This window comes from Dromaius novaehollandiae, chromosome 7, assembly GCF_036370855.1.
Source record: "Dromaius novaehollandiae isolate bDroNov1 chromosome 7, bDroNov1.hap1, whole genome shotgun sequence".
NCBI lineage: Eukaryota > Metazoa > Chordata > Aves > Casuariiformes > Dromaiidae > Dromaius > Dromaius novaehollandiae.
Genome location: NC_088104.1, coordinates 43909337 through 43936084, shown reverse-complemented (window position 1 = coordinate 43936084; position 26748 = coordinate 43909337). Strand labels below are relative to the sequence as shown.

At 61.3% G+C, this 26748-nt stretch overlaps 2 protein-coding genes and 1 pseudogene across 2 annotated transcripts; 2 read left to right on the top strand and 1 right to left on the bottom strand.

Moving 5' to 3' along the window:
• The first annotated feature begins 1340 nt into the window (after window positions 1–1340).
• Window positions 1341–4913, top strand: LOC135328901 (maestro heat-like repeat-containing protein family member 7). The gene is made up of 7 exons (XM_064515409.1): window positions 1341–1456; window positions 1766–1942; window positions 2137–2292; window positions 3154–3255; window positions 3684–3783; window positions 4157–4216; window positions 4533–4913. The coding sequence occupies exons 2-7, from the start codon at window positions 1775–1777 to the stop codon at window positions 4736–4738; spliced, it is 792 nt and encodes a 263-aa protein (XP_064371479.1). The 5' UTR covers window positions 1341–1456; window positions 1766–1774; the 3' UTR covers window positions 4739–4913.
• On the bottom strand, window positions 4889–14190 carry LOC135328935 (inositol 1,4,5-trisphosphate receptor-interacting protein-like 1; the record flags this gene model as incomplete). Its single annotated transcript, XM_064515514.1, has 3 exons — window positions 13792–14190; window positions 12886–13732; window positions 4889–4902 (listed from the first exon to the last, which is right to left on the bottom strand). Coding segments are annotated over exons 1-3 (1260 nt in total), but the record flags the coding sequence as incomplete, so codon positions are not given.
• On the top strand, window positions 13796–25775 carry LOC135328899 (lanosterol synthase-like; annotated as a pseudogene).
• Window positions 25776–26748: the final 973 nt, after the last annotated feature.

Genomic DNA, 26748 nt, shown 5'->3' with positions numbered 1-26748 from the left:
ATGGAGGGCCACCCCCCCGCCCCCCCAGGGAGACCTCCTACCAGCGCAGAAAGGGTTGTTGTGCCCAGGGCAGAAAGAGGAGCTGAGCCCCAAGAGCTCTCATGGCTTTGCCCTGGCCGCACAGCCAGGCCAGGCACTGCTTCACTGCCCCATGGCCCAGGGCAGCGCCCAAGCATCGCTGCCAAGACTGGGCCGTGCAACAAGGGCACCTCCGCAGCGAGAGCTGTCTCTGGGTGTTTTCTGCAGGCAACCATGGCGCTGCAGGAGATCCTCCAGTGGCCCCGCTGCCCACCGCAGGTGGAGGCATTTTTCCCCCAGCTCTTCCTGGCGCTGCTGTTCCAGATTTCTGTCACCGCAGCGCTGACGCCGGAGGAGGCTGAGATGTGCTGGAGGCAATGCCAAGGGGAAGAGTCTGCTCTCACCAGCCCCGTCAGGTGCTCCATGCCAGCCCCGTTGTCTCTGCTGTGGACCTATAGGCGGGGCCGGGGGTGCCAGTGTGACCTGGTGTTTGCTCCACACACAGGGCCGCAGTGCGGACCATGAAAGCGCTGCTCTGCCGTGCCGGCTACGAGCGCCAGGTGCTGCTCATGGCGAGGAAGGGTGGCTGGGACATGCTCCTCCGCGCTGAGACCCACCACAGCGGAGTGGCTTTGCTGGCCAGGTGAGAGCCCCTTGTGCCCGCTCTGCCCCAGCATTTCTCCCCTGCAGATGCGGTGCCCCACAGAGCCCGTGGGGGTGCCCAGCTCCCCAAGAAAGGGGCTGTAGCCTCAGCGCTTGTGACCAAGGCATGGCCGAGGTTTGCCTGGGCTGCTCAGGCCACCAGTGCCTTCTTCCCTCTGCCAGGGAAATGAGGGAGACCCCAAGAAGCCTGCGAGTTTACCTCCTGCGCCAGCTGGCAGTGCTGCTCCGCCTGGAGGAGCCCTCCCAGGAGATCTCCATCCTGGCTTTCCTCGTGGAGGTGAGCCTGATGGCAGGGCTGCCTCTGGGGTGCCTCTCACCCCTCTGCTCTCCCGTGCCCGTGCTGGGGGGTGGGCGGCAGTGAGTGGAGCTGGGGCAGTGGGTGCGCTGCGACTTGTAGCCTTGGCTTGGCCCATCCGCGCTGGGGTAACTCCTGTGCCCACGTGGATTTGGTGCCTGCTGTGTGGATGGTGGAGAGGAGCGGAGGAGCAGCCCCGGGGGCCCTCCGCACTCACTGCTGCCTTGGGGCCAGGCTTTGTGTGGGCCTGGTGCCCTCGCCCTGAGCTGCTGGTGGGAGCCGGCACGGCACGATGCAGGGAGTCCTGCTGGCTCTGGCACTGTCTCCCTGCAACATGTGTTTCAGCTTGTGGCTTGCCCGGACCTTTGCGAAGATGATGATATCCTGCTGCTCCTTGCGAGGTATCTGCAGCATGGCAGCCGGGTGATACGTGGGCTGGTGCTCAGAGGCCTCGTCCTACTGTGCAAGAGGCCGCAGACGGTGAGCAGGGGACAGGCAGGTGAAGCTGTGCGGGCAGCGTGGGGCTGGGTGAGGGTGCTGGGGAACACACAGAAGGGGGTGAGTGGTCAGGTGGAGAGGAGCCGGTGCTGCCCTCTCCTCCCTCCCTACGCCCCCAGTCCCCCACACTGCCATGGCTGTGCCGCTAAGCCCTGCCTGGCAGCAGGTTGCTGCAGTAACCGCCATGCCAGCTTCTGGGAAGCCAGAGGGGAAGCGGGTGTCTAACAAGCTGGGCATTTTTGCCTGGGCAGTCCACTACTTCTTCAGCAAACGCAGTGGTGTTTCACACAGGTAAGAGAAATGCACTTCCTGCTGCCACTCATCATGGAGCAACTGCGGGATGCGGACAGCGACATCAGCACTAAGGCCCTGGTGGTGCTGCGACACGTGGTGCACGTCATGGGCGAGGAGACGGTGGCCAGCATTGCTCCGCAGCTGTCCGCGGAGCTCCTGCTGCTCTTTGATGCCGTAAGGCTGGGGGGAGAGCCAGGGCCCCTGCCGGTGTCCTGGGCTGGGGGGCTGCGTTGCGCCAGTGCCCTCTCTGCCCTCGGCTGCTCCGTGTTGTGCTCGGCCCCTGCAGCGCCAGCAGGAGGGCTGGGCGCGAGGGAGACCGTGGGCTTGGAGCAGCCAGCACTGAGGTGCCCCCTCTTCCTTCCCACCAGGACGCTGGCCAGGTGCGAGCGCTCTCCATGCGGCTCTTCAGAGATGTGCTGGCGATTGTGCTGGGCACCAAAGACCAGCAGCTGCAGAAGCAAGTGCGCAGCAGCCTGCTGCCACTGCTCTTCCACATGCAGGACGAGAGCTGCAGCGTGCGCCAGGTATGGCTTTCTAACCAGGGCCCTAGAAGGCTCGAAGCAGGGAATGAGAAGCTGGGCATGGGCCTTTCCCAGACCTGCTTTCCCCGGTCCCACAGGGCTCCGCCGCAGTCCGTGGCCACAAATGTCTAAGCCCTGGAGTGCCTAGGGGCTTCGCAGCTAGCCCTGCAGGTGTGCGAGGCCAGGCTTTGCCCCCCAATTCCTGTTGCCACCGTGCCCTGCCCCAGCAGGGGCCTGGAGATGTCTGGCCTGGGGCATGCCCCAGCTGCCTAAGGCAAGAGCACTGCAGGAGGAGACACCCTGCTCCCCACGTTCAGCGTGTGCCCCCAGTGCCCTTGGCCTGCGCAGAGGGAGGCAGCACCTGCAAGGAGTTTGGGGAGCCAACTTGTTCCCCAGCCCACGAGCCTGGGGAGGGGAGAGCCCCAGGGAGGGAGGTGCGGTGAGGGCAGGGGCCGGGCCCTGCATCCCGGCTACCCAGCTCTGGGGCGGGGGCACAAGTCTGGGCAAGGGCGCAGGCCGGGCAGCCGAGCACCCGCAGGGGCAATGCCTGTGGCAGGTAGTTGTGGCCGAGTCCTGCCTGGGCGTCTCTGCGACTGCAGCCCTTCAGCCTCCTCCTGGCCTTGGCTACAGCTCAGCAGCTCTTGGGGCTCTCTGTTGTGCTGCCGCGGCAGGACGAGGTGCCTGAGGTGGTGGGTGCCCCATGTCTCTGCCCAGGGTATTGAACCCCGTGGCAGAGTCGGTGCCCAGCTGCTGCCTCTTCCCATGGTGGGCCAGGCAAGGCCCCGAGACTTGCCAAGAGCAGGGGGACGCAGGGTCTTGTCCCCTGGGCTGCGGTGGCATCTCCCCGTCTCTGCTGCTGTGCAGGCCTCTCGGGAAGCCCTCCTTCGCGCTGCCAAGTTCCTCAAGTGGAAGCAGCTCAGGCAGCTGGTTGAGACAGCGCAGACGTGGAGGATCGGCGAGTGCCTGGTAAGGATGGCCCCAAAGCCCCCAGAGCCAGCCTGCGCAAGGCCTGTCCCCCTCCATGCCCAGTGTGTGGGGCAGGCAGCTGTGCCCCTGGCCCTGGCTGGCACCCAAAGCCGCCAGGCTGGAGCAGCACTCACGCTGCCCTTCTCCAAGCACGCTGCCCTGGCGAGCTCTTCTCCAGGCTCCTCTGCCCTCGCTGCCCCCTGGGATGCTAAAGCAGCCCCTGGCCCAGCTGGGCCTTGGCAGCAGGAGGGCACCTCAGCATGCCTGGGGAGCAGCCTGCCCTCTGCTCCCTCCGAAGCTCGGCACTGCCCAGCTCGTGTGTGGGAGCCATGAGCGTCCTGGCAGGGCAAGGCCGGTCCTGGGCGCAGGGACTGCCTGGCTGGGTGAGGGAGGGGTGTGCCAAGCCCGTGCCCTTGTGCTCTCCCCAGCTGGTGAGGGCCAGAAGAGCAGAAGAGTACCTGCACCAGAGCCTGACATACTTGGAGAGCCCACAGGAGTCCTTGCGAGAGGCAGCCGTGAGGTTCACTGGTGAGCCCCAACCGCTGGTGTCCCTCTCTGTCCCCGGACACCTCGGCCTCAGCCCCCCCGGCTGCTGCGCTGGCAGCAAGGACCAGCCTTGCAGCTGTGTCTGCTGGAGCCCCCAGCGCCCGATGCAGGGCCTGGGTGCCCAGGGGCTGTGTCACCCTCTGCCATCTCTGCCCACACATGAGGGGCTGCTGGGAGCCTCCTGCTGTGCCCTCACAGCAAGACCCTTGGGTGGCACGCAGTGCGGAGCGCCCTGGCGTCAGCGCTGCAAAAGGGAGGAGGGAGCGTGGCCAGGCTGGCAGGGCCTGGAGGCAGCTGTGCTGCTGGGGGTGGGCTGGGGAGCCGGATTTGTGAGCGGCTGTGTGTGTGTGCCTAGGGCTTGTCGGGCAGCACCTGAGGGGCCGGAGCAAGGAGAAGCTGGAGGACATCTGCACGGGTGAGCGAGGGCAGCAGGGTGTCAGGCAGGGCTGGTGGGAGGCAGACAGATGCTGGGCAGGGAGCTGCCACTCCTGCCCCAGGCGAGGAGGGCTCTGCTCCCCGTGCAGAGCAGGGCCGCTGTGGGTAGAGTAGAGAGAAGATTTCAGGAGCCTTTGGGACGGTCTTGGCCAGCAACTCCCACCTCGTCCCTTTCTTGCTCCTGCTGCCTCCTGGCTGTGGGAAGAGCTGGGTGGGACTGGCTGCGTCAGCAGGGGATGCCTGGCATCTGTGCAGACACAGTGCCTTGATCTCTGCTCTGCTCCTTTCTCTCTCAGCCCTGCAAGGCTTGCAGGAGGACAGCAGCCCGTCCGTCTGTTGCCTGGCGACGCAAACCATCCTGCTCCTGAGAGCTCCAGGGAAGATGACTCCCTCCCCAGGCACCCTCCAAGGCCTGTGCTACCGCCTGAGGAGAGCGTGGGAGCGGTGGCACTGTCCTCTGCGCGGTGACTGTGTCTGCTGCTGGAGCTCGGCTGCCTCCTGATGCCAGGCTGCTCTGCCCGCAGCGGCCACCTGAGTGTGCGGGGAAGTCGGGGGGTTCCTGGCCTCTCTCCCTGCCCGCAGGACAGCTCCGGCCCTCAGGCCCAGCCCGTCCCAGGCTTGTGCTGCCAGTCCCCCCTCTGCTGGGCTTTCCCCAAAGAAGCAGCCCTGTCTCTTCACCACGGCTCAGTGTCTTTTCTTTGGGCAAAGGAATGGGTAGAAAACTCCGGTCCTGAAGGAATCGGGGTCACCCTGGGAGGGGGAGGGCACACACGCTCTCCAGCAGTCTAGGGCAGCCACAACATACCCCCCTTCCCAGCAGTCAGAGAAGCACCCCGTTTCCCCTGACAGCAGGGTCAGGAATGGCAGCAGTCTTGACAGGGTTCTGCCCTGCAAAGCCATGACCTCTTCTGCATGAGGAAGGGCCCGGAGCTGGCCCGGAGCTGGCGCTGGCTTCCCCTGGTGTGGCTGAGCCCAGGAGTTAGCAGGCTGCTGGGATGCTCTGGTAGGCCCCGCAGGATTTGCCCATGCAGGCACCAGCGCAGCAGGGCCCAGAGCTCAGCACACGTATTAGAGGCTCCAGCCATCCAGAGATGGCAGGGGCCACTGCGAGCACTGCCGTCCATGTGCTTTGCGAGGCGGCTGCGCTGGGAGAGCAGGGGGGGCCATGTGCCTTCCCGCCTGCAAAGTCACGCTGCGGGCTCTTGGCTCTTTGGCTGCAGAAGGTCCCCGCTGCCTGCTCTCCCCAGCCCGTGGCCCTGGGCCCTGAACTCCGAGCAGGGCCGCAGCCCCCGGGAGCCCCTGAGCACCACTTGGGGGGCCAGAAGCAGCAGCAGCCAGAGTGGCTGGTGTCCGCCATCAGCAAGCGGCTGCCCCCCTGTGAGCACTGCCACTCGGGGGGCGCAGGTGGCTGAGCAGTAAGAGCTGCTCTGGGAAGAGTAAAGCCCGCAGGGAAACGTCGGCGTGGAGACTGTGAGACCTGACAGCACCAGATCAGACTCGGGGTCACACCTGACAGTGTCTGGGGCAGCCGGCAGTTTCTCACAGGGCCAAAACCAAACCTGGCCAAACTGACTGGGGCAAAGCGCAGTTTGTGTCACAAGGCTGATTCACGGCAGCCTGCAGCCCTTGATATTTGTCCAGCCACAGCATGTAACTGCTTGAATGCCGCACTCAGAAGCAAAAACGCCAGAAACGTGGTCCAAAAGCAAACGCCTTATCTAGCCCTGGTGACTATTTACTGGCAACAAGCCAGTTATTGCTGCAGGAGGTTTAGCATTATGCCTTCGAAGCGAGCTGAAGTTTCAGCGCAAGCAGCTGTACAGACTCACAGCCACAACACGAGGCAACGAGAGGGGGCCCTAAAGAGTTACGGTGACGTTGGCCTCCCGTGCACCAAGATGCCCAGTAGCTCCCCTCATTGCAAAGCACAGCATAGTCTGCTGGGATCCCCCTTCCGGCAAGAAACTGAAAGCTACGACAAAGCTGGGGTGCCGCAGCCCTCGTCCCTGGACGCTGCTCTCTTCCCCCATCTCCCGGCCCAATGCAAAAGCCATCTGTGGCCAGGGGAAGGATGTCATTTGCAAAGAGCTGCCAGAAGCAGCTGCTCTCCTGGCCTGCCTCTCCTCTCTACAAAGCCCCCAAACAGGCAGCCAAGTTAATCTGCTACAGCCGCAAACGTTGCCACCAAGTGGCCTGGCGAGCCCAGGGAGCCGCGGTGTCCGTGTCCCGGTGCAGGTGCCCAGCCCAGGGCTGCCTGTGTGCGTGGCCGCAGGCGTGCGGTGGGGCAGAGGGCTCGGCTGGCTCCTCTCCTCTCGCTGCCAGCCCTGTAGCTCTGCCTGCTCTCCAGAGAGGAGGCGGAAGCCCTGCAGTATGTGGGCGCCTTCTTCATATGCCGAGGGGAGGTGAGTGTCGCCATTTCCCTCGGGGCTGTGCCCGCCTCTGCCGGTGGGTCCCTCGGGGTCCCTCGGGCTGCGCCACGCTCAGAAGCCCCCGGAGGGCTGCTGGCTGTGGAGGGCTGCTCCCGTGCAGGCGCCCCACTGTCGCTGCAGGCCCTGCAGTGCTCTGGTCCTGCTGGCCCTGGCCCTGGCCCTCTCACGCGCTCTCTTTGTCCCTCTGCTGCTGGTATGAGGAAGGGGCCGAGAAGCTGTGGTTTCTGGCCTGCGTCTGCACCCTCTGCGCAGCAGCCAGCTCCAATGCCTTGTTACGGGAGGAGCTTTTGCTCTGCAAATGGGAACTGGCGGAGTCGCTGGAGATGAGGGGAGAGGGGACCGCCAGCAGGCCTGGTGGAGGGGGCACTGGCCCAGCGATGAGGGCAGGATGGGCAGTGGGTATCTTGTGAGGTATCTGCGGAGTGACTGCTGGGTGATGTGAGGGCCGGTGCTCAGAGGCCTCATCCTGTTGTGCGACACAGCAGGCACGGTGAGGAGGAGGCAGCTTGCTGAACCTGTACCAGCAGTGTGTGGCTGGGCAGGGGATGCTGGGTAACATGGCACTTTGGAGGGCGCCTGGTAAGGTGGGCAGGGCCTGGGGGGAGCTGGGCTGCTTGGGGTGGGCTGGGGAGCAAGATCTGTGAGGGGCTGTGTGTGTGCCTAGGGCTCATCAGGCAGCACATGAAGCACTAGGGCGAGGAGAAGCTGGAGGACATCTGCAAGGGTGAGCAAGGGCAGCAGCCTATCAGCTGGGCTGGTGGGGAAGAAGTGGGGAAGACCCCACCCTGTCATTGCCAGCACATGGGCCAAACACCCTCAGGTGCCCTGGGGACAGCCTGCCTGGGCAGGTGCAGCTGCAATAGCTATGAAGTGCTCTGCCAGCAAACTGGATGAATGTTATGGAAATTAGGCTTGTCGGCCACCATAACGGGGCCCGACCCTAGGTTCCTGCAGAAAATTTCACAGCCAAATCAAAATAAATTAAATAATTAAATTTTAATGACGCACGTGCAGTAATTACAGCTCGAGGTGGGTGCCTCAAATCCTGGGCAATTATAGTTTTTTCAACTTACATTTCCCACCCCTCACGTGGTAGTTAGACCAATAGTAATTTTTTGGTCTGGGGTCTCCTGCTCCTCATTGGCTCTCATCGTCATTCTGAGGTAAGCTGTCTTTCTCCTTATTTTTGTTTTTTTGCGGTCTCTGATGACGGTTGTACCTCTGTTTTTGTTGGGTCTTACTGTTGTGCCTTAAGGTCCTGAGGAGGAGGCGATTCCAAACCACAACAATCAACACTGCCCCAGCAGCGAGCCAAGGCCCCGTCCCCCAAGGTCCCAACGCCCTGCACTGGTCCCACTCCAAAGCCTTGACACCCTCCCCCTCAGAGTGCGAGACGCATTCCTGCAGACACCCTCCCTTTCCCAGTGTGAGACGCAGGAACGCGGACTGCCTGCAACCTCCCCACCCTCCCAGCTTGAACCAGCTCCGAGGCCCTTTTCTTACTGGACTAAGGAAAAGTTCATTATTTTATCTAAGTGCGGCCCAAGGCCCCAGCAAATTCAGCCACCCATGCCAAGCAAGTTCCATACAAGTTGCGCTAAGCGGCTACCTCTAGACAGTTTCAGTGCGCTATTCTTTAACAATGAAGTCTCTCCTCCAGGTGCTAATGACCTTTCCCAGCCCACCTGCAGGAATGTTTTCTCCCTCCCAATTCCTGTCTCTCAGACTTTGCAGGCTTTGCCCAGAGTTGGCACGTGCCACAGCCATCTCCAGTGTACAGATCCTCAGGCAAAAGGAGAGGGAAACCAGGTGTCGGGGCTGACGCTGCAGGGCTGGCACAAACTGTATGCACAGCCCCAGCCCCCATGGCCCTGGGGAGCTCATGATGCCACCAGCAGGCCATGCGATCCCCTTGACATCTCTCCTGCCCCAGACACCGAGGTGGCAGTCACGGCCAGGCCTCTATGGCTGCACTTGTGAGGCAGCGCCCACCATACCTCTTGAACCAGGCACTGCCCCAGCAAGGGCACTTGTTCCCCAAACTCCCCCAAAGAGAACTGGAGGAAGAGGAGGGCTGCCAGTGTCCAACTACATCAGCTCCGTAGGTGCAGGGCCTGGGGCTGTGGAGGGGAGAAACGGATTTCTCTTCCCAGGGCTTGTATGTCTTCTTCCCCGGCCCACCAAAGAAAAAGAAAGAAGAAAGCGAGAGAAGAGGGAGAGAAAAGGCGTGTGAAGGCTTCAAGCCTGGGGCTGGAGCCAGCAGTGGGGCAGGAGCCAGCAGTGGGGCAGTGGGAGGATGGCAGCTGAGGGCTGGAGGCAGCAGCTGCTGCACCTCTGGGCAGTCGCTGACTTGGGTGCTCTGCTGGTGACGAGCTGCCCTGGGAGAAGGCTGTCGCTCCTGTGCCCGGGCAGTGCCATCGCTGAGCCCAGCCCCCAGGGCTGGGGCTGCTCCTCGCGCCGTGGCACAACGAGAGGTGCGGCTGGTTTCTCGGCCTTCTGGAGTGGGCGCGCTGCCAAGCAGCAGAGCCCAGGGGCTGGCATGGCTGCAGGGAGGCTGCTCAGCCCCCTGCTACAGCCAGCAGTTCTCTTCGGAAGCGCACAGAGGCCAGCGCAGCTGCATTTTCTGTCCCTGCCCTGGAGGGAAAGCTGAAGCCACCACACTGGGGAGCTGAAGGAGGCAAACGGTGCCGCGCAGCCGCCGACTCGAGCACAAACGGCGGCGTTTGAACAGCGCGGCTGCAGCGGGCCCCGAGCCGCAGCGGCCAGACCCCCCGGGACCGGGCCCAGCCGGTTGCAGCCCGCCCCAACGGCCGCGCCCCGCCCCTCGCGGTCCAGCGCCGCAGCCAATGGGGGGAGCCGCCGCGGCGCGCGGGCACGTGGTGGGCGGGGCCGCCGGGCCGCGTGCGGCGCAGGCGCGGGCGCGGGCGCGGGGGCGGGGGCAGCGCGGGGCCGGTGCTGGGGCGGCGGGGGCGGGGCAGGAGGCGCCTGCCGGCGGGGGCAGCGCGGAGCCCGGAGCGGCGGGTGGGCGAGGCGAGGCGAGGCGAGGCGAGGCGAGGCGGCAGCTCGGGAGCAGCCGGGTGGGAGCAGTGGCCCGACGCTGCCGTGCTGCGAGGCAGCCGCCCCTGCAGCATGGGGCTCTGTGATGGCGTTGGCTGGGTGGCCTCGGGGCCAGGCGGGTGAGCAGGAGGGAGGCGGCACGTCTGGCCCCTCGGTGCCTCCGGTGGCCTTGTGAGCTCTGGGGTGCCCCTGGCAGGGGTCGTGGCCATGCGGGGGCTGCCCAACCGCCTGCCGTGACCCTGGGCCTTGCGTGGGGAGGGTGACGCTGCGGTTGGTGCGTGGCGGTAGCCGTGTGTGTTAGCGCTGTTGGGGTGATGCTGGATGTGAGAGCATCTAGCCTGCTGCTGCCTTCTGACTGCTGCCAGGCAGGTCATTTTGGGGAGGTGCTGGGGTCCGTGGCGCCTCTAAAGCAGCGAGGCAGGTCCCAGGCTGCGCCTGTTAGGTTGGAGTTTGCAGGGGAGGAGCCCGGCCTGGCGCTTGGGGTGCTGGAGAGGGAGTTGTGTTGCTCTTGCTCTCTCTTGCCCTCCTTTTCTCCTGTTGGGCTTTGTTTCAGCACAGCCCAGGTGATGCGGTTTCGTTGCGCTGAAGTGCCAGAAGCCCCCGGTGAGGAGCACAGGCGTGCCCAGGATGGGGAGCAAGGGAGGAGGCAGGTGTGGGAGGAGATGTCGGGTGAGTGCCCCGAAGAGAGGAGTGAGCAAAGCTCAAGCCTGCCCTGGCGTTGGGGTCTGAGCACCCTGTTCCCGGAGGGGTGCTTGTGGCGCGTGCAGCCTAAGAGGAGGGGTGCTTGTGCTTGCTGCATGCTGGAGGCACAGGAATCGTGGGGGTATCTGCAAGGCCCCTGTGAGTGAGGTGGTGGGTGGGGGGCTGTTTTGGGGTCTGAGCTATGGGCACAGGCTGCTGGCGCTGCAGAGGCAGCGGCTGGAGCGCGCTGTGCCCGTGGGAAAGGCTGCCAGGCTGGAAGAAGCAGGAGCCCAGCGAAAGGCAGGGTGGGTTAGCCCTCAGGACTGCTCTTGTGCTGTGCATGCCCGCGAGTCTGTGGGCAAGCTGTCCCCGTTTGCTGAAGGTGCTGGTGAGAGCTGGGGTCTGTATCCTGCCCTAGAGCTCTCACGTGGCAGGAGGAGTGTTTCTGCGAGTGCCCTGTGGTCTCTGGGCAAACGGGTGTGAGCCGCAGTGCTGGTAGCAGAGCGGTGCCTGGAGGTTGTGTTGCTGGGGGTTCTGCAGTAAAACATGCCTTTTGTTCTCCTAGGTCCTTGCTGCTGTGGGATAGCTGGTGTTTTGCCCCTTGGCCTCCCGTCGAGCTGCCGGCTGGGGCCCCCTTTTGGGACCAGCTGGGCTGGGGCCCTGCTCCCCGTTCTGTCGCTAAAGCAGCAAAGTCCCCTGCGGTGCTGCCGCAAATGCCAGGGCTGCTGAGTGCATCTGGGCAATGCCCCCCGCCAGGCCTAGCTCCTTCTTGCAAAGGCCTTTTGAGCATTGAGCAAAGCAGGTGGGGCTGAGGCCCGCCGTCCTGCTGGGGAGACTGACCCCCCAGTGGGCACAGCAGTGGGAGCAGCAGGGTTAAAAATGTGGCTCAGGGCCCTCCCTAGCACAGCCTGCACCTTCCCTGCCTGCTGGGGGACAGGGCTGGTGACATCCAGCCTTGGGTGAGAGTGACGTGGGGCTGATGACATTGCCATCCACTAGCGGCAGGTGCCTGTGGCCGCCCCATGCCCCTGGGTGAGCTTGGTTGAGGGTGAGAGGCAGCGCTCTGCCTGGTTCCCCCTGAGGACAAATGCCTGGTCAATGCTGAACCCTGGCTGTCTCCCTGGTCCTTGCTCTCTGTGTGGCCTCATTGCTGCCCGGGAGCCTCGGCCTTTGCAGCTGCCGCAGCTGGGCCTCAGTCGGGTGGGATGTTCTTGCCGCGGAGCTGGAGCAACTGGGCATGGGCACAGGCGTCAGCGCTCCGGCCTGCCCTCTCCTTGGCCCCAGCCGTGGTGCTGCTCCGTGCGGCTTGTCAATGTGAGCAGCTTGTGAAGGTGGCCACTGCTCTGGAAAGCACATTGGCAGTGTAAGCAGGGCCGGGGCAGCTTTGGCAGATGGGCAGTGACTGATTGTGCCTGTTGCTGCCCCCTGCACTTGTGCTGGTGGCTAGCAATGGCGTCTTGCTGTGCCTTTGGGAGTGGCTGGGGTGGTGTTGCTTATTGCCAGCCAAGGGCCTGTGCTGGGAACGACGGCTAGCACAAACTGGGCCCTGCCGGGCCTGCTACAGGAAGAGGCAAGAGCAGGTGTCGTAAGAGCACAGCCCCCCACGCCCCCCGAGAGCCCCTAAACCCCACAGACCCTAGCTGATGGACGTAGGGCAGCTGTGGTACGACTCCTGCTAGCTCGCTGAGCAAGCCAAGGCACTGAGTGCGTGCGGGACACCAGCCCGGCTTTCTCCAGCACTCGGGCACGTGCAGCTCTTTTGAGGTGATAGTTATGAAACAGCTTGTGAGTCTTCCGCAGCACACAAGGGCTGTATTTCTGCCGCAGGTGTCCCAAATACACATATCCGTGCACCTGTTGTGTCGCACGGCTGCAATGAGGCCGGCCAGCACTTCCCAGACACGTGGCATGCACGGCGTGCGTGCCTGCTTTGAGTGCAGGCCATCGCCAAAGCTTTAACCTTGCTGGCCGTGCGAACGCTGGCGCAGGTGCCCTATTTTGTGCCTGTTCAGCGTGACAGCCGTACATCTGATGCACCTCCCAAATGTCATCTGTGCGGCAGGCACCCTTGCTACTGTCAGCTAGCTTCCTGGGATTGGGGGAAATAGGGCAGTCTGGCGTGTGCTAGTGTTTGTGATTTCTGGTCATCTCCCAGACACGAGGCAATCTTGGGTGTGTATCCCTGGGATGTGCATGTGGCGGGATGGGGCCCGCGTTGCCCACACAGCGTTGCCCAGGCGGAGGCAGCCACAGACAGAGGGCTTGTGAGAAGAGGCAACTTTATTGGGGTGTGTGCATAGGGCAGTGCTCCCGTGGGGAACTGAATCTCTCCAAAAGGATGGGCAGTCTCTGCGCAGGTGATCACAGGCGCCTCTGTCGCACGCCTCCTGTCAACGGCGTCTTCAGTGGGATCGGGTGAGGATCCGCAAAGCGTGCTTTTGCTCCATTTGCAGAGCCGTCTTTTGGCGTCAGTCTAACAGGCTCCTGAGCCGATCCTGCAGCTCGGTGAACTCGCGCAGCGCCTGGGCGTGGGCGTCGGGCTGCTGCGCCAGGTGCTGGAAGAGGTTGAGCGGGCTGGCCGTTTGGAAGGCCGCTGGCAGGGGGACCTCCCTGGGCACCCTCTTGTTGCCTAGGAGGAAGTGGTGAAGCTGTTTCTCCTCCAGGCAGCGGTGCAGGTAGCGCAGGACATCCCTCAGCCGCTCCAGGAGATGCTCCGGGCACCACGCTGATGGGGGAAGCAGTGTCAGGAGGTGCATGGTGACTGTTTTCAGGTGGACAGAGGAAAGCACCGAGTCCTCCAGGAGGTAGGTGAGGAGCTGCAGACACGTTAGGTGGCAGCTGCCCTGGGGGGCCTGCCTGGCCATGAATCTGAAGAACAGCAGCTCTTGCAGGGCACAGCTCTCCAGCCAAGTTGTGCTGCTGCTGAGGCCGGCCTCTGCCTCCTGGCTGCCCATGAAGAGCCCCGAGTTGTCTTGCTGCACCCCCAGCATTATCTCAGTGTGCATGGTTCTCCCAGAGTCGCATGTGAGCTGGAGCTTGCAGGAATGGGAGGAAGGCAGCACTGTCAGCTGGCAGTTTTGTTCCGCAGCAATCATGTCCCAGGCATTTCTTACACAGAGCTGGAACCAGCGGGCGGTTTTCTCCACATCCAGGTAGAAGCCAGTGCGCAGGGTGTGTAGGAGCCCGGGGCGCTGATACCTGCGCACTCGGATCTGGGAGTGATGCTGGAAGCACAGCACGTCCCCCAGCAGCTGCTCCCTCTCGCACATGCACTCCAGCTTCGCATGGACGCGGCCATGCCTCGCCGGCAGCTCCCCGCCGGTGCCCAGCTTCAGGCGGAAGGAGTGCCCGGGTGGTGGAGGAGGTTGCCCGCCAGCTCCTCCACCACCTTGCATGTGTGGGCCACGTCCTGCACTGGCCCCCAGAGGTGCTGCTGGTAGAAGGTCTCTAGGGCCCTCCTGCCTGGGCAGTCCAGCTGCTGTTCAGGAGAGAGCCAGTGCACAGCACCCACAGCCTCCTGCTCCTCGCCTTCCCCCTCCTCTTCGCTGCTGGAGGAGCTCAGGCCACTGCTGCTGTCACACTCATCAAAGTCCTGCTCCGTGGCCATCCAGAAGAGCCCAAAGAGCAGCACAAGGCCTGCAGCAAAGGCCCCAAACTGCCACAGGTCCCAGGTGGCGAAGACCACATCTCTCCTGAAAAGTCCGCTCTGCGGCTCCTGCATCATCTCCGCAAACTCCTGCTGCAGCCGAGTCATCAGCTCCACCTCCTGCTCCTTGCGCTGCTGCATGCACTGCTCCATGGCCACATCCATGTGGTCACTGACCTTCAGCGGCTGCAGGACAATGCCCAGCATGGCGAGGAGGAGCGCAAGACCCCCAGCCATAGCCTACCTAGAGGAGGTGGGAGAGAAGCAGGTGAGCCAGGCCAGCTGGGAGAGAGCTTGCGGATTGGTGGCGGGAGCTGCAGGCACAAAGGGGCAAGATGGGAGAGGGGGCGAGGGAGCTTGGAGGCAGCAAGGCTGGGATTTGTGAGCGCTGCCTGAGCAGGGACCCCGGGCCACGCCAGGGAAAGCGCTTGGGCCCTGGTGCCTGCAGGCTCCAAGGGGACGCAGGGCCTAGACGCCGACACTGTGGGGCCGGCCCATCCTGCCAACCCTCCCCTGAGGCCCAGCACCCTGGCCAGGCTTTGCCCCGGGGGCAGGGGTGCAGAAAGAGCAAGTGCCACCAGAATGGGGAGTCCTGAGGCCCGTGCCCCCCCGCCCCCCCGCCAAGGGAGCAGCGGCCCGCAGAGCTGCGAGTGCCCGGCGCATCCCCAACACGTCTCTGGGCACCCGGGCTCACCGGGAGCCCCAGGCACCTCTGCCTCCAGCCCTCAGGGTGCCAACATCCCTGACCCAACGCGCTGCTCTGCATGGCTCAGCCCTTGCTGCAGCGCTGGAAACCTCCGGGAGGGAGCTGGCATTGGTGCCCCGGCCCTCGTCCCGTCCAGTGTTGCCCCACTGCTGCACTCACCCTGCAGAGGCTGCCGCAGCCCGGGCTGGCCCAGGCCATACTGCTGTGAACCCAGCAGTGCTGCGGGGCCAATGCCTGTGGGTGCCCTGGTGACAGCCCCCTGCCTTTGTGACTTGTCCTCTGTGCTGTCACGGGGGCACAGCCCCTTTCCAGGGCCAGCCCTGGCCGCCATGCCCACCCTGGCGTAGTGACACACACCTGTTCTGGGCAGCCAGAGCCGAGGCCCTGGCACCCACCACCTACGAGCCCAGGCAGCAGCCACACAGCATGCCCGTGGGCCCCCCTCACCAGGTGGGCAGAAGCACCCAAACAGCCCTCAGCCCTTCTAAGAAAGAAAAAGGGGCCCTGTGGAAGGAGGTCCTCCACTTACAAAGACAGAGTCAGTATTTTCTGAGCCAGGAGGACGAGCTCCGCCTTGCAGGCATCAAACAACTTGGGGCCTTTGGGAAGGGCCAGAAGAGAGCAAGTCCTGCCCCACCACCCCCCTTCCCATGAGGACTTTGTTCCTTTTGAGCCTGGCAAACCTCCTCCTTCCCTCTTCTTCCCTTGGGTTTCTTCTGCTGAGGCAGGACTTAGCCCTGCGAGTCCTGACAATGAAGCGTAATGACAAGAGCATCCCCAGTTAGAGCAGCAAATCGCCTGTGGCTCCTGTCTCTTGCTGCAAACTTGCCCCCTGCAAGTGCAGGCACGGGGACTGGAGAGGCCACGCTGGGGCCCACGGTTCTGGCACGCCGTTGCCCGTGGGGCAGCTGCTCTGTGGCTGCCAGGGTGCATCTGTCGGCCTGATCCGTGCCTGAAGGGAGCTTGCTTGGGGAAGCGCTGGGGCCGCCTCCTGTTCACACTCACGGGTCCACGCTCCCAGCACTCCCCAGGCCCCGGCATCTCGCTGTGGGTGCTTGTGGGCAGAGGACAGAGAGAGCAGGAGGCTCCCCTCTGCCTGCCTCCTGCCCTCCCTCCTCTCCTTGTCAGAGGCCGTATCCAGTTCAGGCGTGGGCTAGGGCTCGTTGGTCGCTTCCCGCTCATTGCGCTAGAGCTCTCTAGGCAGCAGCAAGCGCCCTGCAGTGACCCTGGCCAGAGAGACTTGCTGCTCCAACCAACGTGGCCACCTACGGGTTTTCCCCCTACAAAGAGTGATTTTGTGAGCTCGCTGCGAGACGCATGCAGGACGGCTTTGGGGGGTGCAGCGCACAAGGAGGCGCAGTAGGTCTGTGCACACGAGCCGTCTCCCTGGCACCAGGGAACTGCATGTGGAGAAGGACGAGCCTCTAGGCGGGGAGGAAGGTGCTCTAGTGACCAGAAGGATCAGAAAGAGAGGAAAAGCTGATGGGGCAAGTCTGTGCACCGGTGTAACCACTGCTAAGGCCCATTCAAGGCCAAAGTTTGTGTCTAGGTTCCAGAGGCAGGGAAGGGGAGGGCAGAGCAGGGAGGGGAAGGGAAAGGTAAAAGAGGGATGGGATGGAAAGGAAAGGGAAAGGGAGGAAAAGGAAAAGGGAAATGGGAAGGAGAAGGAGAAAAGGGAATATAAAGTAAAAGAAAAAGGGAAGGGGTTCTGGGTGAAAGAAGTCTCCTCTTTCCAGGCAAGAGAAACCCCATTTCTCTCAGAGAGGATGCCTGTAGCATGCATTTCTGAACCCTGTAGCATGCATTTCTGAACCTTCTCTTATTAAGAGTGACCATGCTCAGCAACAGATGCCTGGTATAGGACTGTAGTTTCTGCACATGCAACGTGTGTGCTTGCCTACGTGCACATAGGAGCACATCTGGCAGGAGCCGTATGCCCTCGTAGCACATACTCTTTGGAGAGTGATGAGAAAGAAAGGCGAATGAGTTTGGTATGGAAATGGTTCTGGTGGTCAAGTGGGCTCCAACAGATGGTAGGCCACGAAATGCACCTTGCCAGCATGGGAACTGAAGAGGGGGCCCCTGCATGTGGCGTGGTTGGGGCATTAGCTCAAGACGACCAGTGCCGGACTGGATGGTCCTGGGAGGTGCAGAAAGTAGCCCCTGGTGGAAATGGGAGCTCCTCCTTTATGGGCCTCGCAAAAGACTCCATGTGCACGTGAGCTGTGATCATGTATCCAGTTAAAAGGAAAGTGCCAAGGAGCTGGCCGGGTATTAGTAAAACTCCATGGCCTTTGTGTCCTGCTTGGTGGAAAGAGCAGGAGATCCCCACCCTCATAGGGAAGTGCTCAGAGAATTGCCCTCTGCAGTCTGCGGAAAGTGTCTCTGGCACATGTTCTCGTGCTGCTAGACCACGTTCAGGCCCATGACTGGAACTGGAGCGTCAGCATGTTCCCGCTCCTTGTCACTGTGGGAGGTGGTGTGCTCATAGCCAGAATCCATGTCATGGTCCTGCTTCCTGGCCAGCCAGCGGACCCAAAGAGCAGCACTAGGGCTCCAGCAAAGGCCCCGAACTGCCACCTGTCCCACGCAGTGAAGACCACAGCTTTCCTGGCAAGCCCGCTCGGCTCTTGCATCATGTCCACAGACTCCTGCTGCAGCTGAGCCGTCTGCTCCTCACGCGGATGCATGTGCTTCTGCACGGCCAGCGTTCCTTGGTCTCTGCTCCAACTACATGCACACTATGAAGCTTCAGCTACACCCAAAACATCTCCTCCCCACCTTAACTATGACTTCCGTGACTATGGAGGAGGTAGAATGGGCTGAATGTTTGGAAGGCTGGTGGCAGGGGGACCTCCCAGAACAGCCTTTGATTGCCTCGGAGAAAGTGGTGAAGCTGTGGAGGCCCCTTCTGCGTGGGGGGAAGCGGTCGCCAGCAGAGAGGGCGCGGGGTGTGGGTGAGCTGCTCGGGGAGGATGGGGTCATCTGCCGCTGGTGCCAAGGCCCAGAGCTGGCCGGAGCGGTGCCCCGGGGGTGGAACTGGAGGGAAGCGTGGGCACTGCTCAGGCAAGTGTGCGAAGCAATGCCTCAGATGGTGCAGCAGCCTGCAAGCACCTGAAGCCCGTCCGTGGAACGACGTGGGCAAGAGCTGCGGCCAAAGCGACCAGGTTGCAGCACAAAGTCCGATGTTGAGGGCACAGAGTGCTGCTCCGTGCGGCTTGTCAGTGTGAGCAGCTTGTGAAGGTGGCCACTGCTCTGGAAAGCACATTGGCTGGTTTCCCCAACTGCACCTCACCCTGGGGCCCCTGCAGGGGCTTTCTCTGCGCAGCCCCGCCCTGGGGCCTGCTCGGCAGGCTCTTGCTTGCCTGCTGGCTTTGTCGGGGGGACAAAGCCGGGGGACACCTGAGACAGCGCACTAGTGGAGGGGAGGCAGGCCGGATGGTGCCAGGGCGCTGGGAGCAGAGCACCGCACAGGCCTTGGGGCAAGGAGGCTTGGAAGGAGGAGTAAAACCCGCCATGGCCAAGGACACCTTGGCAGGCCCGAAAAGGTGCTCTGCCTCTTGCCAGGCCTCGTCGTGCCCCCGGGCGGCAGGGGCTGGTCTCAGCCTTGGAGGGGGAAATGGAGACATGCAGAGCCATGGGGCTTAAATCTGCCAGGAGGAGAAGACACAGCTCCTGCTGGAGGTTTTCTTAGCACAGCCTGGAGCAGTGCAGCGAAGCCTGAGTTTCTGGAGAAGAGGCCAAGCGCAGCCACGCAGGACTCAGCCCTCTGAGGCCTCTGGCCTGTCCTTCCCAGGAGATGGGCCAAACACGCTCAGCTCCCCTGGGGACAGGCTGCTGGGACGGGTGCAGCTGCAATAGCTACAAGGTGCTCTGCTGGCTGGAGGCAAACCCTGCCTTGATGAGAAGGTACCTGGGCACCTGCGCCTGCAGGAGAGCAGGCACCAGGCATCAGGCAAGAAGAGACACTAGAAGATGGAGAAGAGGCCCAGAGGCTTTTCTCTGCCTGTCGCACAACCCCAGCTGCAGCAGGGCTCCAGGGGTGCCCAGAGATGAGAGAGGTCACTGCAAGCACTGCTGTCCATGTGCTTTGGGAGGCTACTCCGGGAGAGGAGAGGGGAGCCAGGCGCATTCCCGCCTACAAAGTCACGCTGCAGGGTCTTGGCTTTTTGGCTGGGGAAGGTCCCTGCTGCCTGCTCTCCCCAGCCTGCAGCCCTCAGCACTGAAATCCGAGTGGGTCCCCAGCCCCCGGGCAGGACTTTGTGGACCAGAAACAGCAGCTGCCAGAGCTGCTGGTGCCTACTGTCAGCCAGCAGCTGCGCACTGTACGTACTGGTACTCGGGGTGTGCAGGAGCCTGAGCAGGACACAGCCTGAGAGGAATGAAACCTGTATAGGCATACCTCATTTTCTTGCGCTTCACTTTATTGCACATCGCAGATATTGCGGTCTTTCCAAATTGAAGGTTTCTGGCAACAAAGCAAGTCTATTGGTGCCGTTTTTCCCAGCACGTACTCACTTTGTGTTTCTGTGTCACATTTTGGTAATTCTCGCAGTATTGCAAACTTTTTCATTATTATTCTATCTGTTAAGGTGATCTGTGATCAGTGATCTTTGATGTTACTATTGTAATCATTTTGGGGCGCCACGAACCGCACCCGTATAAGACGGCAAACTGAATCGATAAATGTTGTGTGTGTTCTGCCTGCACCCCCAGCCGGCCATTCCCCTGTCTCTCTCCCTCTCCTTGGGCCTCCCTCTTCCCTGAGACACAACACTATTGAAATTAGGCCTGTTAATGAGAAAAGCCAAACAGCCTTATTACTGATATGGGGAAAGTTTTGGCAGTCTGGATAGAGGATCAAACCAGCCACAACGTTCCCTTAAACGAAAGCCTAAGCCGGACCAAGGCCCTAACTCTCTTCAATTCTGCGAAGGCTGAGAGAAGTGAGGAAGCTGCAGAAGCAAAGTTTGAAGCTAGCAGAGGTTGGTTCATGAGGTCTAAGGAAAGAAGCGGTCTCTGTAACATGAAAGTGCAAGGTGAAGCAGCAAGTGCTGGTGCAGAAGCTGCAGCAAGTTATCCAGACGATCTAGCGAAGATAACTGGTGAAGGTGGCTACGCTAAACAACAGATTTTCCATGTAGACGTAACAGCCTTATATCGGAAGGAGATGCTATGTAGGACTTTCATAGCTGGAGAGGAGAAGTCAGTGCCTGGCTTCAAAGCTTCGAAGGACAGGCTGACTCTCTTGTTAGGAGCTAATGCAACTGGTGACTTTAAGTTGAAGCCAATGCTCCTTTTCCATTCCACAAATCCGAGGGCCCTTAAGAATTATGCTAAATCTACTCTGCCTGTGCTCTATAAAAGGAACACCAAAGCCTGGATGACAGCACATCCATTTCCAGCATGGTTTACTGAATATTTTAAGCTGACTGTTGACACCTGCTGCTCAGAAAAAAGGATTCCTTTCAAAATATTACTGCTCACTGACAATGCACCTGGTCACCCCAAAGCTCTCGTGGAGATGTACAGTGAGATTAGTGTTGTTTTCCTGCCTGCTAAGACAACACCCATTCTGCAGCCCATGGATCAAGGAGTAATTCTGACTTTCAAGTCTTACTGTTTAGGAAATACATCTTGTAAGGCTAGAGCTGTATTGAAACAGAGTAACAGAGACTGTGTGACCTGACAGTATCAGACGGCCTCTGGAGCCTGTGGCAGTTTCTCACGGGGCTAGAAACGAACCTGGCCAAATTCACCGGGGTAAACTGTAGCTTGTGTGAGAAGTCTGATTAGCAGGAGCCACTGCCCTTACAGAGCTTCCCCACGGGAAAGGCTGTGAGATTGCACAGCGTGGGAGCACAGCTCTCTCTGAGCTCCCGGGTGCCCCAGGGACCCCTGGGTTTGGCCGTGCTCCCCAGGGGGTGGCTGGCAGAGGTGTTGAAGCAGCCCGCAGGGTGGGTGCCCAGTGGAGGAGATGTTTCCTTTTGGGGCTAGTTCCCTTCGCACCTCATCCCAGATGTGGATCCCAGGGTGGATGAGGCCAGTGGCTGGGAGTGATGGTGGGGGGTGGGGTGTCCATCCCTCAGGATGGCAGAGAGACCCCCCACCCCCACCCCAGCTGCCCCTGCCCCTCTGCTCAGATGCTGCATGTGGACACTGCCGTGCTTCTCTCCTGGCTGTTGCCTCCCTCTGCTCCTCATCCCTGGCTGCCTGTCCTGTCCTGGCTGTGCCTGGCACAGGCCGTGCTGGCTGTCTCCTTTCCTGTCCCCTTGCCATCCCTGTGCTGCTGTGTCTGTCCCCTCTGTGCCTGCGCATCAGCTGTGGTGCTGCACACCCCGAAGCTGAGACGCAAGGTGGAGGGAGCTCGCGGGGGCAATGCAGGAGGGAGGTGCTGCCCCAGAGAGCCGGGGCAGGCTGCCCTCCTGCCACAGGCAGCTGCCTCTCCCTGCCTGCTCTCTCTCTTCCAGGGGACAAATGGATCCCAGCTCTGGGATACTGCCTTTGCCGTTCAAGCCTTTCTGGAGGTAATGCTCCCTTCAGGGCTGTGTGCTTCCTCAGGCGAGTGGCCTCTCCTGGGCCATCCCGAAATACTGCTGGCTCCTACTGCACATCCCCTCAGAGCTCTGCTGTGTGGATCCTGGCATCACATTGCACACCAGGGCTGGGTGGACACACTGCTGCTCAGAGCTGTTGACCTGTTACTCCCCGGCCATGTGGGCCCTGGCCAGGCAAATGCCTCTCTCCAGCCCCAGCAACAAGGGCTGGTCCAGCTCCAGCTGCAGAAGCTGCTAGTGGAAACAGTCAGATGGATGTGAGTGAAGTATAAATGCAAACCTATGGGAAGGGCTATAGGAAGGGCAGGAGTTGATTGCACCTAGACCAGCAGGTCAGCGAGATCCCAGCACATCCTCTTCTAACCGAGGGATGTGCGTGTCGGCCGCAGCTCCGTGCTGACTGTGTACCTCCATTTCCAGGCAGAATCCCAGAAGGTCCCGGAATTCACGTCCTGCCTCCAAAACGCCCATGAGTTCCTCAGGTTCAGCCAGGCGAGCAGAGCCGGTTGGCGGTGTCTCTGTTGTGCTGGCTGCGCAGACTCTGAGTCTTCTTACCACCCTATTTAATACCTCTGTTTTCCTCTGAAGAGATCTTCTGCCTGCCCTCACTGTTGCTCTTGTTCTCTGCAGATGCCGGAGAACCCAGCCGACTACCAGAAATATTATTGCCATATGAACAAGGTAGCAGAGCTGGAGCTGGCTGCTGTGGGATGGGTGCTTGGGGCAGCAATTTGGGCAGAGGGGATGGGACTGAGGGGCAGCGACTTCCTCTGTGCAAGGGGAGAGCAAGTCTGGGGGAAACTGCTGAGCCCTCCTGACCCTTCCCCAGGGTGGCTTCCCCTTCAGCACCCGGGACTGCGGCTGGATTGTGGCTGACTGCACGGCAGAGGGGCTGAAGTCGGTGATGCTGCTGCAGGAGAAGTGCCCCTTCCTAACCAAGCCCGTCCCCTCTGAGCGCCTCTTTGACGCCGTGAATGTGGTAAGTGCTGCAACAACTGGGGCTGTGAGAAATGCAGCCAGCTAAACTGAGCTAAAACAGGAGAAGGCAAGGCCTGATGAGTTGCTAGGCCTGGTATCGCATAAGCTGGTACAAGGCCTGTGGCCTGCTAATAGCGATGCTGACACCATATTTACTGTGATAGAAGTCTCTGGAGTGATGGTCCAGCTTGGGTGTGCCTGTGGCTGTGGGTTGGGATGTGAGTTATTTGCCAGCCCTGTGGGCTTGACTCTGTCCTCACACCTGGCTCGGGGGTGGACTGGGGTGGCGCTGCCTGTGGGCCAGTCGGGTCCCCACTCTCTGCTTGTCCGGGCAGTTGCTGAGCATGAGAAACTCCGATGGAGGCTTTGGCACCTATGAAACCAAGCGAGGAGGTCGCTTACTGGAGCTGCTGAACCCCTCGGAGGTGTTTGGTAAGGGGAGCTGTGTGGGGCGGGTTGTGCCGCCCGCTGCAAAGGGGCTGGCCCTGCCGTGCCCAGCGGGTGCCTGGCTTGGCCCCAGGTCCCTCTGCGGGATGAGCGTGCGCTGGGGCCAGGGAAGGGGTCGGCAGCGTGCTGCGGGGAGAGCTGCCCGGCCCAGGGGCTGTTGCATTGCTGTCCTCCTGCCCCCGGCAGGTGACATCATGATCGACTACACCTACGTGGAGTGCACGTCGGCCGTCATGCAGGCGCTCAGACACTTCCACGAGGTCTTCCCTGAGCACAGGGCCCCAGAGATGAGGTGAGACGCTGAGAGGAGAGTGGGGCAGGGGGAAAACAGGCTGCAGTGACCCATGCTGCCTGCCATGGCCTCAGTTGAGACGGGCCCTGCTGAGCCTTGTCAGGGCCCTCTGTGTTGGCATGGAGCTGCCCTTGGCACCTTCAAGGCTGGGATGCTGCTGACGTCTCCAAACCAGAGCTCCCTGTAAGAGGCTGGGGCCTAGCCTGGCTCAAGGAGCGGGGCACAGGCCATTTGTCTTCATGGCATGAGGCAGGGGGGACCTGGTGAAGAAGCTGCCTGTCTCTTCACTTAGCGGTTGCCTCCATCTTGCCACCATTTGCTGGCTGGGTTTCCTGTTGTGTGCCAGCTCGTGGCAGAAAAGCATCCAAGTGGTGCGTGATTTGCCTGTGAGATCCCATGGGGACTGTGAGGCTGCCTGTCTGCTGTCTTGCTTCTCGCAAGGGCCCACCAAATCCTCGGAGGGACTGATGGCTGCATAGGCAGCCACTGAGCTTGGGCTGCTTTTGAAGCAGGCGTCTTTCTCCCGACCAGAGAGACTCTGCAGAAGGGCCTGGACTTCTGTCGGAGGATGCAGCGAGCCGACGGGTCGTGGGAAGGGTAAGCAGTGCTCCTGGGGCCTGGCTTTCCCCTGGCAGCCCCAGTATGAGAGGGACCGTGGTGGCAAGTGCTCGTGGCTGGCAGGATGTGTGGGAAAGGCAAGCAGGGGCCAGTTCTTCCCCTCTTCAGCTGCTGTGTGCTTTGCTCTCCTGTCCTTTCCCTCCAGCCCAGATGGAGCAGGCACCTCGCACGCTGCACGAGGCCTGGGCAATCCTTGAGGGCTGGGGTGGCTCCAGCTCCTCTGGTTCCTGAGTGACTGCTGCCTCCTGAGCAAGCTGGGAGCAGTCCTGGTGGGGCTGGATGTGGTTGTGCCCTAGCAAACACCGGCTGCAGGGTCGGTGCCTCTGCCCAGCTCTGCACTTGCTCTGACCCCAGCAGCGTTGCAGCCTGCATCTCCCTTGGGCTGTGCAAACCTGACACTACTGCTCTCCCTTCCCTCCTAGGAGCTGGGGGGTTTGTTTCACCTACGGCACCTGGTTTGGCCTGGAGGCATTTGCCTGTATGCAGCACACGTACCGCGATGGGTGAGTGAGGGGCAGTATGCTTCCCGTGCCCCTCTCTCTTGGGCAGGGGCAGGACCACGTGGTGGGGCTGAGCTGATCCCCTGGCTGGCCCAAGAGCTCCTCCTCCCAAATCTTATGCCTGTGATATGACCAGGGCACTTGCTGCCAGAGCCTGAAACTCTTGGGCAGCCCCACACTATGGGCATGGTAGAGCCTGGCTCCCAGCTGACTGGGGCACGTGGGTGCAAACTCTCCTCGGCCCCCAGCCCCATCTGATTCTCTGCCCCATCTTTGCAAGGCTGCGTGCAGAGAAGTGGCCCGGGCCTGCCAGTTCCTGCTCTCCAAGCAGATGGCAGATGGTGGCTGGGGAGAAGACTTTGAGTCGTGCGAGCAGTGCGTGTACGTGCAGAGTGCCGCTTTGCAGATCCACAATACGTGCTGGGCCCTGCTGGGACTCATGGCTGTCAGGTAGGAGCAGCTCTCGCCTCTTCAGACACCGTGTGGCCCTGAGCACATAGTGAGATAGGAAACGCAGGCCAAGTTATAGGGAAGAGCTGGCACGGGCCCTGGGCCCGGCCGTGTGCCGTATGACATTTCCTGAAAGATGCTGTCGGTCACAAGCCTGCTGCGGTGAGGGACTGGCTGGAGCTGTGGTCCACAGGCTGGTGGGGCTCTTGATGCCTGGGGGAAGGGGAGCCCGTGCAAAGCAGGAGTCTGGGTCGCAACCGCAAGCCCCTGGCCTGGGACAGTTTTGCCATATTCTTTATGTCTGGTGTGCTAGGGTCATAAAGGGTCTTCCCAAAGCACTCGGCATGCCGGGGACAAGCATGGGGATCCTGGAGATGGCTGAGTTCCCTAAGCGCGTGGATGGGGGTACATGGATGGTCCAGATTTGGGAGTGTTTACATCTCTGTGCTTTGCAGGTACCCTGATATTAGTGTGCTGGAAAGGGGCATCAAAGTGTTGATCGATAAACAGCTGCCCAACGGGGACTGGCCTCAGGTAGGTAGATCCATTCTTGTCTCTCCAAGGGGTTCCTCTGGTGTTGCAGCTGTCCTGGGCACTGTGCAGCTGTTGCAATGGTGCATTTTCTCTTACCTGCAAGAGAAGCCACTTGTGGGCTTTGCTGGAGGGCCCCGGGGGGGGAGATGAGCTCGGCCCTGTGTCATGGACACAACTGCCTGCTTGCAGTACTAAGGCGGTGGCCCAAGGGTCACGTGGGGTAGAGGGAAGTGCTTCCAGAGAGGGCGATGCTGCACTGAGGAGCGTGGATGAGAGGGAAGCAGTGGGTCCCCTCTCACCCACAACGCCTTGCTGTTTTTCTCTCTCAGGAGAACATTGCTGGAGTGTTCAACAAGTCGTGCGCCATCAGCTACACCTCCTACTGCAACGTCTTCCCCATCTGGACACTGGGGCGTTTCTTCCGGCTGCATCCCAACAGCCCTCTCGCTGGGCAGCTGCAGCCCAGACCCTCCTCTGGGGCAGGGAAAGCCCCAGAGGAGGCCTGGTCTGCCTGAGCCTGGGCCATTGCAGAGACTGTGGCCTCCAAATCGTCTCTGCTATCGCCTGCCACGTGGGGGCACAGGACTATTTCAAGCAAGATCTCAACGCTGGTCTTACCACAGCCCTGGACCACTGCATCTCCCAGGGAGGAGAGTGCCAGCATGGTGCCACTGGGTCCCCGTTTGCTTTCTGTTGACCCTTTTCTAAGAATCAGCTTTTTAAAAGCCTCTGTCTGGGTATATCCTCCCCCACAGGACATGCAGCAGGGTGACTTTTTGGATCAAACTGGTGACCTGAGAAGAGAAAGCTGCCCAGCTATATTGTATTAGACATCTAGACAGACTTGATCTCTCATCCTTGGTAGAGCAAAGCTGTTTTTATCTTCCCCTTGTGCTGTCCCGGCTCTCTCAGGTTGGCTGTCTGCAGCAAGAGCCTGGGATTTTGGGCTTTCCCTGTGCCCAGCATTGTGATGGGGTGCTCTACACGCCCTGCTGAACCAGCCTCTGCTGTGTGAGCACCAACAACTGCCTTCAAAGTGCTCTCTGCTCTGGAGCCGTCACTGGGTGGGGAAGAGCATCTGTCCCCTCTCTGCTGGTTAGGAAAGAGGAGTGCTTCACCTGTTTTTCTGCTCTTCTGCCCCCCAGCCAGTGGCACCTGGCTTCCCAGAGCCTCACAGGTGAGGTTGCCAGCATCGTTCCCACTTTGAAAAACCGGACACAAAAAACAAGGCAGAAAGCACTGAGGTGGTCAGTGTTAGAGGCACAGCCTGGTCCCCTGGTCTCCAGCCTTCCCCCAGCGCAGCGGGCACGCTAGTTTTCTAGCGTGGATGAGTTGCGCTGGAGGCTGTTTTGTGCCTTCTGGCACCCTCCGTCACGGGGAGGGGAGGGATGCCCCTGGGCAGCTGTGTGCTGGGGACATTTCCTTTTTGTCATCAGAGCTGGAAGTCGTGCTGAGTGACCGATTAATAAATTACTAATGGTGTTGCATGTGGTATGTAGCTGTTTGCTGGTCTTCTCTCGGCCTGCCCCCATGCACATCCCAGGCAGCGGGGAGCTCATCCAGGAACAGCCTGTAGCCTGGTTTGGGTCACCGGTCTGTTTTTTCCAGCCTCCTATG

Coding starts and splice junctions, on each gene's coding strand:
- LOC135328901 (XM_064515409.1), top strand. CDS start 1,775: ATGCACTTCCTGCTGCCACTCATCATGGAGCAACTGCGGGATGCGGAC. Junction 3,784..4,156: donor GGCAGCCGTGAGGTTCACTG/GTGAGCCCCAAC, acceptor GTGTGTGCCTAG/GGCTTGTCGGGCAGCACCTG. Junction 4,217..4,532: donor GCTGGAGGACATCTGCACGG/GTGAGCGAGGGC, acceptor TTTCTCTCTCAG/CCCTGCAAGGCTTGCAGGAG.